This window comes from Toxorhynchites rutilus, chromosome 1 (genome assembly GCF_029784135.1).
Source record: "Toxorhynchites rutilus septentrionalis strain SRP chromosome 1, ASM2978413v1, whole genome shotgun sequence".
NCBI lineage: Eukaryota > Metazoa > Arthropoda > Insecta > Diptera > Culicidae > Toxorhynchites > Toxorhynchites rutilus.
The window spans coordinates 42,866,857-42,880,806 of NC_073744.1; the positions used below are offsets into that span (position 1 = coordinate 42,866,857).

Below are 13,950 nucleotides of genomic sequence, written 5' to 3' on the forward strand. Positions count from 1 at the left end.
TTCGAGCTATAAGCATTCGAAATCTTTCATTTTTTCCTGCATGTTCTGTGTTTAGGTTTTCATTTTACCCTCCATATATTCCGGTTAGACGTAGTCCCACGTCAAAACGTTTTATCACATTTTTTACTGTGCCCATTCCACACGTCGTTCGGCGAGAGAAACCTTACCTCAGAGAGGAGAACGCATATTTCTCATTTCAAAAACAGCAACGAATCTGTCCCAATCATTCACATAAAGTCAGTTTTGAAGAGTGGAGCGAAGAGATTACGCATATTGCCTTGTTTAGGTTGCTGACGACAGGGCGGAACTTTCAGATAGAACTTTCGTCTTTTATTCAGAGTTCAAATAGGACTGTAAAGATAAAAGGATAACATGGAGAGTTTTACCGTGAACTAAACCGGACACGCATTTTTGAACAGCTGTTTTCAATTGGACGGAGGTGATAACACATCGAACAAATATTTGAAGGCATCATTGTGTCGGCGATATTGGTCTTATCAACGGTTGATTCAGTGAATGGAGCAGAAATGTGCGATGGATTTTTCTCTTAGTACAAAACACAACCGATCAACAATTAAGATTGTCGTTATAATGTTACTTTAATTTCTTCACAATGAATGATCTGATCCAGAAGTACAGAAACTGGAAATCTTATATTAAGGTAAGTTAAACGATCGACGGGATTGGTATATTTTCACAATTAACACCAGTTTCATAACTGATTGGCCAAATACGCGTTTGGCTAGCTAGCGTCTGATGTCGCAATGATGCAATGGAACATTTTCTGTGCCGGTTTTCCCTTGTTCTTTTTGGGCATATGTATTGAAGAGAGCACATGGTCGACTGCAGTTTAGTGATTTTCTCTTTCGCATTTCTTTTCGTATGCCGCACACACACACGTGCTGTGCGCGATGCTCTGCTGCATCACGTGCATCTGTTTGAACGCTGCATTCTGTTCATGGGAAATTTTCCGCGATTCTGTGTACCTACGAAATTGTTACTGTGTACTAAACTTCTGTTTGTTATCAGGTTTCAGTTGTCACATCGAAGGTGATATTACTTTGCTAAGCAGGATGGATAAAACGTCTGGAAGTAATTTGTACTTGACATTGACTATCTGGAAGCTTGCATATGATGAAAAATTCTACGCTCGTAACAAGTTATTATGAGTTTGAGATTAACTTGTATGGTGCTAAAATACAAAATGTTGGTGTTGTTTAAAAACTCGTTCATCTGAGATATTAAATTGGGATATCATTGCTTTCACGAGTTAGGACTGGTTACGAATTAAGTTTTAACTTTATGCGTTGTGCAATGCTTCAATGAAGAGTTTATTATACTCCTTTGGAAAAAAATGAGCATTCATAAAGTTAATTCAATATTTTTATTTTTATTGAATCCAATCGAATGGTCCTTATGTCGTCAAAAAGTATTCTCTTAATTTTGTCTTCATTTTTGGGAGAAGAGAAATGTCACAAGGCGTCAAGTGAATGCGGCGAATGATTTAAGACACAAACGCGATTACGAGACGAAAATTGGTGCACGAATAGTGACTTGTAAACATGGCCACGATAAAGAAGAGCCCATCTTTCTAGATCGTGATATCTGGACCAAATTCGGCCTTCTCGTTTATGCAACTGAAAAACTCTTATCTTAGATAATTAAAAAATCATCGCCGTACACACCTTTCATCAAATGCAATATTTTTTGTGCACTTTTAATAAGTTTCGGGGTAAGTTTAATATCTACTCTTTGTTTCAAGTTATGATTCCAATATTGAACCAAAACGTCTTTCCGAGAAACATTCACAAATTTTTCATTAGACTATCATAAAACGAAATAAATTTTGGCAGATAGTAAATTTGATTGAATTCTCAATGATAAATGCATCAATACATGTTTTCGTACCAATAAGAATAAAGATTGATTTATTTCATTCAAAATAATCTCCTCAAGAATAGGATAACCCTCCAGATTCTATATGGCGTTTCGCACGACAAGAAGCATTTCGAACGAGTGTTTCAGATCGTTTGTAAAAATGTATTTGAAAATGTTGGTATAATGCCCATTTTCAATCGATGAATGTAAAGAACATACCTAACTGGATTTGCAAAAAAAACATACTAATTATTTAAATAAGGAAAATCGGTCGGCAGGCGTCGGTATTCAATGAAAACTGTTGACAATTTCAAACATCATATATCCCATATTTTGCGTGATTGATGGCGCGCCTAACTAGCATATACATGCAAAAGTTAAGGCGATATACATACATGGAAAATACTTGTGAATTGGTTACATAGAAAAATTAAATGGCGGTAAATATTTACGTAAAATGATTAGCCTCAAAAATTATGTATAAACAGCCATTCCATGCCAAACCGCCCAGCAAACATTAAATCGTATAATTTTGCACGTGCCAAGTCTTACAAGAAATCCGAATAAATCATAATCGCATATAATATCAATCAAAGTATGTATCGTGTATATTTGAAATCGCATAAAATGTAAAAACTCGATTTTATATACCATTATCAAATTAAGTCGCATATCGGTATAATAAACATCAATTTTATGATGTACATTGTCGTAAAATATATTTAATCCGCATAATATGCGTATATTACGCTGATGCAGTTTGTGTGTCGTATAAGCGTATAATTTAAATCGATTCAGTACTGTAGAAAATCGTGTTGCATGCTGAAGAAAATCATGAAACAGTAAATCATATTAGATCCTAATAAAGGACATATTACATCATATTGAAATGTCAATGAAATGCTGATGCACTCGGAAGTTTTAACCGCTGTTGAATTAAATTGCAGATAGCCGCGCGAGATAGCTGGTGGATGATAATCCAGACGACCGGAGTTCGAACCCATATCGGAGCAGTTTTCACCAAACATCAATCTGTGTCATTTTAAACATTCATATTCCACTCCCAACACAAGTCAATCAAACAATTATTATTTCTACAAACATAAATACTCATATATAAAAATGGCGATTCGTGAGGCTATAATAAACATTTCACGAAAGTATTTTGCGCCATTTGTTTTTTTTCTATGTCTGTAATAAATCGTATATGAGTATGGTAAAAGTCGCTATTACAGCCGGTCAAAGTTGCATATTCATCCAAACAAATTCGGTAAGCATTTGCCATGTATGTATATGGCCTCCACTTTTGCATGCATATGCCAGTTAGGCGCATTATATGCCAACCAAATTTTAGGGCATATGATGTTATATATACGCTTGTTATGCGATTTAATGTTTGCTGGGCGATATAGTTGTTCTCAGATTTCCGTGTTCCTTCCCAGCAAACATTAAATCGTATAATTTTGCACGTGCCAAGTCTTACAAGAAATCCGAATAAATCATAATCGCATATAATATCAATCAAAGTATGTGTCGTGTATATTTGAAATCGCATAAAATGTAAAAAATCGATTTAATATACCATTATCAAATTAAGTCGCAATCTTACTATAAATAAAATCGCTAAAAAATTAAGCGCGGTCGTCGTGAACAGTCGTAAACGGTCGTAAATGTTCTATTTCTTCTAGTATTCTTGACGTAAACACAAACATAGTGAGAGAGTGAGCAGTGAGCAGCTGCGATGCGTTTTTTGTGTGAGAGAGTGTGTGCGTCTGCGTGTGTTCGTTTGCGTGTACATTTGCGTGTATGTGCTTGTGTGTGCGTGTGTGTGTGTGTTTGCATGTACGTGTGCGTGTGCGTTTGCGGGAGTGTGTGTTTTGGTTAGTTGATTGGTTGATGTAATCAAAAACAGTGTGAGAGTGAGCAGTCAGCAGCTGCGATGCGTTTTTTTGTGTGTGAGACTGTGCGCGTCTGCGTGTGTACATGTGTTCATTTGTGCGTACATGTGCGTGTATGTGTTTGTGTGTGCGTTTTTTTAGAGCAGCGAGTAGAGAGTAGAGAGAGTGGAAAGGAGAGAGTAGAAAGGAAAGAGGAGAGAGTAGAGACAGTAGAGAGTAGAGAGAGTAGGGAGGAGAGAGTAGAGAGTAGAGAGTAGAGAGTAGAGAGTAGAGAGAGAGTAGAGAGAGTACTGAGTAGAGAGTAGAGATAGTAGAGAATAGAGAGAGTAGAGAGTAGGTAGAGTAGAGAGTAGAGAGTAGGAAGAGTAGAGAGTAGAGAGAGTAGAAAGTAGAGAGTAGAGAGAGTACAGAGTAGAGAGTAGAGATAGTAGAGAGTAGAGAGTAGAGAGTAGAGAGTGTAGAGAGTAGAGAGTAGAGAGAGTAGAAAGTAGAAAGTAGAGAGAGTAGAGAGAGTACAGAGTAGAGAGTGTTGGGATCCCCTGTTTCGGACAAATAATAATTGCACTTCGTTTAGTTCGTTCGTTCGTTTAACACAGTTTATATTTGACGATTCACTACTAATTACTTCACACCGCGATACAGTAGCACGACCGCACCGTTTCACACTCACTTACTATCTGTCCGATCATCGTGTTTCTTTTTTCGCACTTGGTAGTAATGTTAGTGTATTCAGGTGTGACTCACCGAGGGCCATGTTGACTGGGTAGTGTGAGATTTTTACTCACTAAAACCACCTCCTTGTACTTCATGCCTGGCCCCCCGGAACCACCATTTGGTATTACTTCGGGAGGGGGCTGTGCTCATGCACTCATCTCTCTAGATTTGCTATGCTGAATCTTTGCTCGTCCCTCCATCTTCGTTGGAGCGTCGTCAACATTTTTGTTATTGCACGATTCACTGCATTCCACGTACTTTCACTTTCACACATCTTTTGGACGATGTTCTGAGCATTTAGGGTTGATCTGCTAGCGAGGAACATTTCTTCCCTTTCAATAGAAAAACGGGGGCAGTCGAAAACCACGTGTTCTGCTGTCTCCTCTATTGTGTTACACTCTGGGCAAAGCGGCGAACTTGCATGGCCGAATCTGTACAAGTACCATCTGAAACAACCATGACCGGATAGGAATTGCGTCAGGTGGAAGCTCACTTCTCCGTGTTTTCTTTCTACCCACTTAGTGATGTTCGGGATCAAGCTGTGGGTCCATCTACCGGTAGGCGTATCGATCGCCGCGTCTATTCTGTTTTAAGGCTTTTCTGGCTGCTTCGGCAACTAACAGGATGGCATCCACCGTGGATTTATATTTCCGGAACCCGAACTGCGTCTTCGAGTGTCCGTTGTCACTTTCTGTGCACTTCGTCAACCTGTTCAGAATTATCTTCTCCAGCAGTTTTCCGAGGGTATCCAGTAGACAGATGGGCCTATAGGAAGAGGGTTCCCCTGGCGGCTTTCCTGGTTTCGGCAACAGTACCAGTTTCTGCTTCTTCCAAATATCTGGAAAGCATCCTTCATCCAGACACTTTTGCATCGTTGCTCTGAAAAGATCTGGATACGCTTCAACCGCGGCTTTGAGGGCCACATTTGGGATTCCGTCGGGGCCAGGTGCTTTATTCACTTTCAGTTCTTTTGCCGCCGCCAGCAGCTCTTCTGTGGACACTCTCTCGACGTGTTCTTCATTTTCACTATATGGTGTTGCTGGCCAGCTCGTTGGATCATGCTGCGGGAAGAGCCCTTCTACAATATTCTTCAACCGCACCGGACAGCTTTCACTGGGTGTCGATGAACCTTTAATCTTTGCCATCACCACCCTATATGCATTGCCCCAAGGGTTCGCATCGGCATCGCGGCATAGTTCTCTGAAGCAGTTTATCTTACTACGTCTTATTTCATGCTTAAGGGCGGCTTTTGCTGTTTTGAGTTCTTCCCTGCGCTCTACTCTGTCGATAGCATTTCTGGCCCTTTGCATCCTCCTCCTGGCTCGGAGACAGTTCGACCGAAGGGAGTTAATCGTCTCGTTCCACCAATAAACTGGGCGACGTTCGCCTTTCGGTATTAGTTTTCGTGGCATGGTAACGCCACATGCTCTCACTACCAAATTTGTTAGTTCGCCGGCACTAAGACTGGTGACTGTTCGCTCCTCTCGGATTGCTTCAATGAATAAATTCTTGTCGAATTTCTTCGACTTCCACCTGCGACCTTTTGTTTTTATACTTCTTGTTTTAGATGAACTCTGACAGCGCACAGTGTAGCGGATTGCTTGATGGTCGCTGTGAGTGTAATCATCACATACTCTCCAATTTACTGCCAACATCGGACTGCAGAAGGTAACATCGATGATTGATTCTCGACCGTTTCTATGGAAAGTGCTGGTGTAGCCTTCGTTGACCAGTCTCACATTCAGCTTCGCCAGGGCTTCCAGTAGACTAAAACCCCTCGCGTTGGTAAGTCTGCTCCCCCACTCCACTGCCCAGGCGTTGAAGTCTCCACCGATGACTATGGGACTCCGTCCGATGAGCTCTTCTGTTAGGTTATATAGCATCAGATCAAACTGTTCTATCGTCCATCTCGGGGGGGCATAGCAGCTACATACGAAGATTCCATTTATTTTGGCTATCACGAACCCTTCGTATGTATTGGATACCACTTCCTGGATGGGGTATCTTCTCATCGTCGATAGTGCAGCCATTCTAGCTTTATCGGTCAACCAGTTTCCGTTATCTGGAGGTACTTGATACGGCTCTGCTATGATCGCCACATCGCATTTGGTTTCTGATGCGGCTTGCGATAGCAATTGTTGCGCCGTGTCGCAGTGATTCAGGTTTATCTGGGTTACCTCCATTTGGTTATTGCTGCCATCGCCCTTTCATAGACCGGGCATCTCGATCCCCCTGTGGCGTGGTCTTTTTCTTCCTCCGTCGTGCAGAGCATGCACCTTGGGGGCTTAGTACAATTCTTTGCCAAATGCCCCTTGTCGCCGCATCTTATACAGAGCTCCGATCTGTCAGGTCCTTTACAGTACTTTGCTTGGTGGCCAAAGTCCATGCACTTGAAACACCTAGATACTTGCTGGATAGCTCTCAGGGAACACACCGTCCATCCGACTTTCATCTTACCAACCTCCAATAGCTTGCTAGCTGCGGTTCTTGGCAGTCTTAAGGTTGCTATTTGAGTATTTCCAAATGCTTTCCTCAGCCTGATTGATATGGCGACTTCCCCCAGCTCAAACTGTTCATTCAGGGCTACTCTCAATTCGGTATCTGTAGTGATCTCATCCAGGTTTCTACATTCTACAACTGTTTCTTGGGACAGAGCTCTCACTTTCGCTGTTTCGCCCAAAGATTTCTCGACAAGCTCTTTATAAGTTGAGCTTCTAATCGTTGGGTCCTTCTTCAATTCGAACAGCAATTGTCCATTTTGAGTTCGCCTTACTTTGGCCACGTTTTCTCCGAGATTTTTCAGGGACGGATCCTCTTTAACTTTTCGCAAAATCTCAGCATATGTTGCAGCGCCCGCTGTAGCCACAATCAGAGCGTCCGGCTTTGGCCTCTCCAGCCTAGGCTTTAATTTTTCTTTCTTCTTCTCTTCTTTTTTCTTTCTTTCGATCTTTTTCCACTCATTTATCTCTTCGTTGTTCTGTTTGCTTTCACCATTAGCCACTTCGCTACCATCTTTCTGTTTCTTTGCTGCCCTTTTCTCTTCAGGAGTTAGTCTTTTCCTTTTCGCTGTTAACGGGGTACTGTCACTCATTGGTGTCGAGATCGCTTCTATCGGCTTACTCTGCACATTCTCTTTCAGTGCGTTCTCCGCCTTTTCAGCTTTTGCTCTCCAGAATTGTTGCTCGCGTTCGGCTGCTGCAAGCGCCGATTTGATTTTAATCGTCAAGGTCCTTATGACGGCGTGAACGTTACTGCGAGGCTTAATGTACTCGTAGAGTTCATCAGATGCCCTTTTGGCCTCACCCAGCTTAGTTTTCTCGTGTTGCAGGTTTGGCTGCTCTCCGATGTATTTATCGCTTGTGGATTTTGGTGCTGGTGGTTGGCTCAGCGGCGGAGATCTCATCACCTGTCCCCTTCTGGCAAAGATGCCTACCTCTTCGATTTCGCTCTCGATTTCTGTTGAATTTGTTCGGAACTCACCGAGGGATCGGACCCTACAGAGAGTAGAGATAGTAGAGATAGTAGAGAATAGAGAGAGTAGAGAGTAGAGAGTAGAGAGAGTAGAGAGTAGAGATAGTAGAAAGTAGAGAGTGGAGAGAGTAGAGAGAGTGAAGAGTAGAGAGAGTAGAGAGTAGAGACGGTACAGAGTAGAGAGTAGAGATAGTAGAGAGTAGATAGAGTAGAGAGTGAGGAGAATAGAGAGAGTAGAGAGAGTAGAAAGTAAATAGAGTAGACAGTAGATAGAGTAGATAGAGTAGATAGAGTAGATAGAGTAGATAGAGTAGATAGAGTAGAGAGAGTAGAGAGTAGAGAGTAGATAATAGAGAGAGTAGAGAGCAAAGAGATTAGAGAAAGTAGAGAGTAGAAAGAGTAGAGAGTAGAGAGTAGTGAGAGTGGAGAGAAAGTGGAAAGTTTAAAATAAAGAGCAGAGAGTAGAGAGAAGAGAGAACAAAGTATAGAGTAGATAGTAGGAAATGAAGAGTAGAGAGTTGAAATTCAAAGTCAAAATTGGAAGAGCAACAACTGATCGCAGAGAAAGAGTAGATGTTCGAGACATAGAGATATTTGGACTAAAAAAGAAACATTGAATAAAAGAAAAGAAAATAAGTTATGAGAGTCTGTTTGAGTGCAACAGCAAAGCTATTCCAATGACTTTGCGGTAAACTTATTAAAACATAGAATTGGGCCGCTAGTTCGGTATAATAAACATCAATTTTATGATGTACATTGTCGTACAATATATTTAATCCGCATCATATGCGTATATTACGCTGATGCAGTTTGTGTGTCGCATAAGCGTATAATTTAAATCAATTCAGCACTGTAGTAAATCGTGTTGCATGCTGAAAAAATCATGAAACAGTAAATAATATTAGATCCTAATAAAGAACATATTACATCATATTGAAATGTCAATGAAATTCTGATGCACTCGAAAGTTTCAACCGTTGAATTACATTTCAGATAGCCGCGCGAGATAGCTGGTGGATGATAATCCAGACGACCGGAGTTCGAACCCACATCGGAGCAGTTTTCACCAAACATCAATCTGTGCCATTTTAAACATTCATATTCCACGCCCATCACAAGTCAATCAAGCAATTAATTTTTTCTACAAACATAAATACTCATATATAAAAATGGCGATTCGTGAGGCTATAATAATCATTTCACGAAAATATTTTGCGCCATTTGTTTTTTGACGTAGAACTCCGTCTTTCAGGAAGGGCGCCAAATCAGAAAACACGTTTTTGTGAAATAAAGTTAACGTTAATAACTATTTTCACTGTGAACGAATTCTCATGATTTGCATACCAGTCGAATCGGAAATTCTCTAAGATTTGTTTGATATGCTATACATTACAATTCGGTAATCTCTAAACGGTTTAAATTCATGAAAACTGGAAGAACTTCCTTTTTCCCCATACATTTGTTCTGCCGATTTGTGTGCTAACCCTACCCGTAGTTCTAATGCTTATAACTCGAACGTTTCTCAACAGATCAGAAAGATGTTCGCATCAATTGATAGGAAATATTTCTATCACAATTAATAAAATGTTATTTTTCATGAGATGAACAATTGAATAACTATAACTGTAAAATGTCAAGCGTTATCTATACGCCCAAACTGCCAAGTTTTGATTGGCCCTATCTACCGTTTTCCCAAAACAGACTTCATAATCGATGTGACTGGGGGAATCTGTTTCGTCAGAACATGCAAGTCGGGGGTATTTTTGTTCCCACCGAGGTGTGTTTCCCTAACACGGACTTTAAAATCAATGTGCCTTGGGGAATCCGCTTTGTCAAAACATGCAAGTCGGGGGTATTTTTTGGTGTTGAGTACTTTTGTACTCGCTTGTTGTTGGGCAGACCGGAATGTTTCCCTAAAACATACTTTTAAACTGAGAGGCCTGGGAAAATTGTCATTTCAGATACTAGAGGCGAATGAACTTTTGCGGTTCGAGAACTACGTGAACATGAGATGTGCAATAATTTCAGAAAAAATGTAAAATACAATAATCGTTTGACAATTCTTCCGTTCACATATTTTGGTAGTCCTAGGCTTCATATCAAACGTAAAAGGACGTTCATAAAATGTATTTGTAACGTAGAACATAATCTATTACAATAATTTAAATGCATTCTAAAATAATATTCGAAGTGGTAAACAAGTGGATTGCATAATGCAATTACGTAGTTCTACGGCGAAAATATGCGGTCGTGTCCTAGACACAACCCCTTACAATTTTTTTTCTATGTTTGTAATAAATCGTATATGAGTATGGCAAAAGTCATATTTGGTGCTTTGACAATTCATGAATATATTCATATTAGATCGCATTCCAATTCAACATAACCGCTATTATAGCCGGTCAAAGTTGCATATTCATCCAAAAAAATTCAGTAAGCATTTGCCATGTATACCCAGCAAACATTAAATCGCATAACAAGCGTATATATAACATCATATGCCTTAAATTTTGGTTGGCATATAATGCGCCTAACTGGCATATGAATGCAAAAGTGAAGGCCATATACATACATGGCAAAAGCTTACCGAATTAGTTTGGATGAATATGCAACTTTGACCGGCTATAATAGCGATTATGTTGAAATTGAATTGCGATCTAATATGAATATATTCATGAATTGTCAAAGAACCAAATACGACTTTTGCCATACTCCTATACGATTTATTACATAGAAAAAAAAAACAAATGGTGCAAAATATTTTCGTGAAATGTTTATTATAGCCTCACGAATCGCCATTTTTATATATGAGTATTTATGTTTGTAGAAATAATAATTGTTTGATTGACTTGTGTTGGGAGTGGAATATGAATGTTTAAAATGACACAGATTGATGTTTGGTGAAAACTGCTCCGATATGGGTTTGAACTCCGGTCGTCTGGATTATCATCCACCAGCTATCTGGCGCGGCTATCTGAAATTTAATGCAACAGCAGTTAAAACTTTCGAGTGCATCAGCATTTCATTGACATTTCAATATGATGTAATATGTTCATTATTAGGATCTAATATGATTTACTGTTCCATGATTTTCTTCAGCGTGCAACACGATTACTGAATCGATTGGAATTATACGCTTATACGACACACAAACTGCATCAGCGTAATATACGCATATGATGCGGATTAAATATATTTCACGACAATGTACATCATAAAATTGATGTTTGTTATACCGAATTGCGACTTAATTTGATAATGGTATATAAAATCGAGTTTTTGCATTTTATGCGATTTCAAATATACACGACACATACTTTGATTGATATTATATGCGATTATGATTTATTCGGATTTCTTGTAAGACTTGGCACGTGTAAAATTATACGATTTAATGTTTAGTCTTTCGAATGAAATGATTATCATACCACTCCGTTCAGCCGGAAAAGAGGTATTAACGTTCGAAACCTTGCAGTCTAGCGTCACTCTTTTGTTTTCGAAACTTTGAACTTACACCCCGGTATAGAAATAGAAGACGTAGTCCTACGTCTTAATCTAAAATTGGAGGCGATATACATACATCCAAGACACATTTAAGTAATGTATGATGTGTATAACTGGCATATGCATAAAAAATTGGAGGCCATCCACTTGTATATGGGGTATATGATGTTATATAAACGATAATCATACGATTTAATTTTTGCTGGGATGCATGTATATCGACTCCATGTTTGCATGTATGAGCTGGCTAGGCGCATCATATACATGCAATTTATATTAGTCATACTTGTATGTTTGTGAATATAAACCTCAAAATAAAATCTTTACACTAAACCTACGTTTCGAACAACTTATACAGTAACCAAATCACGCAATAAACATCAAGAATTGCTGGAAATCTCTTATCAATATTTGTTCAAATTTAAAGATGCATTCAATTGAATCGTACGATAATTCATATATAAACATAAACATTCCCACATTTCAACCTTTATTAAACACCTCGTAGTAGAAATCTGTCAGTATGCATACACTCTCCTACGAACCATAGTGGAAAAAATATATTCGTCGATGTAAACACAGGGGTATGACTAAAACGTCAAATCCCTCATATTGCCAATGTACCCAATATTGCTGCGGTTTACTGACATTTTGGTTCTGACAATTACTGTTGTTTGCAACACGGTCCGGTTATATAGTTAAATAGTGGTTAACTTTAAACTTCATGTTGAAACTAAACACCTCCATGTGAAACCGAAATATGAAAATCGCTTATGCAGTTGGAAATAAAGCAGCGCAATTTCCGCGATTTCAACGATTTCAATCCTCGCAAATGGTATGTTGGTAAACAAATGACGCCATATTGATTTTGACTTTGGGTAGCCCATATTCAATTGATGTCTAACCCCTGTGTAAACAAGGGGTGAAAAAAGAGACACTTTTCGGCGAATGATTTGTAGGGAGTTAAGGCTGATTTAGACGATGCCAGTCAGCGCTCTAGTTGAAGTATCCAGTGAACAGAGAACAGACACTCTTTTCAAGTTACTTGTACGCGTATCGAACAAGTAATTGGCCTCTAACTTAAACAGAGTGTCTGTTCTCTATTCACTGGATACTTCAATTAGAGCGCTGACTGGCATCGTCTAAATCAGCCTTTACACTGCCGTGGTTTTACGTGTACAGTGTTGTACAGGTACCACGGTAGCATGACACACATACTTTGGTTGTATATTGTACCGCATGTCAAACTGACAATCAGAAGTTTGACCAATTTTCACCACATATTTCAATGAAAAAGGTTTTTATTTAGAGTCTAAACTATCAAATGTTACAAACAATCTGAGTTATGAACTCAAGAAAAAGTCAAAGAAAAGAATGTTTACCAAGTGTTTTGATACAGTTTGTTAATGCTATCCACCACTAATCGCCTATGGCGCGGTGTACAGTACAACTGTAACTTTGTACAACGGTGAAACAGGTCGGTACAGGTACAGCGATTGTACCTAGATGCTTGCATGGTTTTAGCGCTGTACATTGTGACAGACATACAATTTCCGAAGTACAACGCTAGTACAGTTGTATGTCTGTCATAAGTATTAGTCCCACGACCACCTTGCGGTTATATCACAGATATAACCCACTTTTGGTTTTTCTCAGTTTTTCTCATAGTTTTCGCGAACGCACTCCAACTCAGCGCTCACTCTCCGCAAGATAAATATAATTATCTCTTCCAGTCAGGTGTTTATTTTTATTTGCTTTCAAAAATTGCAATGATTATTGACGTGTGAATGTAGGGAAAGTGTCATGCAACGTGAGAGTGTACGGAATGCAATAGCCAGACACAATATCAGAAATTCGGATTTTTTGGCCGAGGAATTGAACGATTTTTTTAACATTGTGAACTGCTCATTGTTTATTTCGAAATTGTTCTTAATGTGTTAAGAGCTCGCGCGAATGGCATTTCGTCGTTTTCCATACTAAGTGACAAAAAAAAGGAGGAAGAAAGGAAAACTAAACAAGATTCTCGGGTGGAAAAATATTTTGCTGATCGCAACGCGTTTCGCGTAAACAGTTGTGTTCATTATCTGACGATAGTTATCAAACTTCAACAACGGAGCTCACACAACTAGCTAATGATTCCTTTTCTCGATCTTCTATACCCAATGGTGCACTTTCATCGCAACAGTTCGTAAAGCTGGTTTCCGACGGCATGGAAGACGAAACGATCTTCGGCGAGAAGCAATCGATACGGGATTCGGCCAGAACCCTGAAAAAGTATGGCACCATATCCAACTCCGGTTCGTGTGTAAGTGGTAGCGCAGCCTGCAAGTCGCCAGCGTTGTGCACCGAAGCATTGATACGACACGAAATCGGGAAAACGGACACGCTGCAAGGGATAGCACTCAAGTATGGATGCACTGTAAGTATCATGCAGTCACGTATGTCAACATTCATCTTCTGATAACTGTTTAAAGTCTGCTGTTCT

At 39.5% G+C, this 13,950-nt stretch overlaps 1 protein-coding gene across 4 annotated transcripts in view; it reads left to right on the forward strand.

Annotated features, from left to right (window-relative positions):
* The first annotated feature begins 246 nt into the window (after nt 1-246).
* LOC129762781 (lysM and putative peptidoglycan-binding domain-containing protein 1) overlaps nt 247-13,950 on the forward strand; it is a 29,308-nt gene continuing 15,604 nt past the window's right edge. For 3 of the 4 annotated variants that reach the window (XR_008740715.1, XR_008740714.1, XM_055761318.1), the window contains exons 1-2: nt 247-661; nt 13,651-13,884. Coding sequence is in view for 2 of the 4 variants with exons in the window: in XM_055761318.1 (XP_055617293.1) it covers nt 614-661; nt 13,651-13,884 (282 nt within the window). In the remaining 2 variants the exon portion in view is untranslated. Of the gene's footprint in view, nt 662-13,083; nt 13,203-13,650; nt 13,885-13,950 lie in introns of those variants that run through there. The other variant, XM_055761320.1, reaches the window with a different exon arrangement.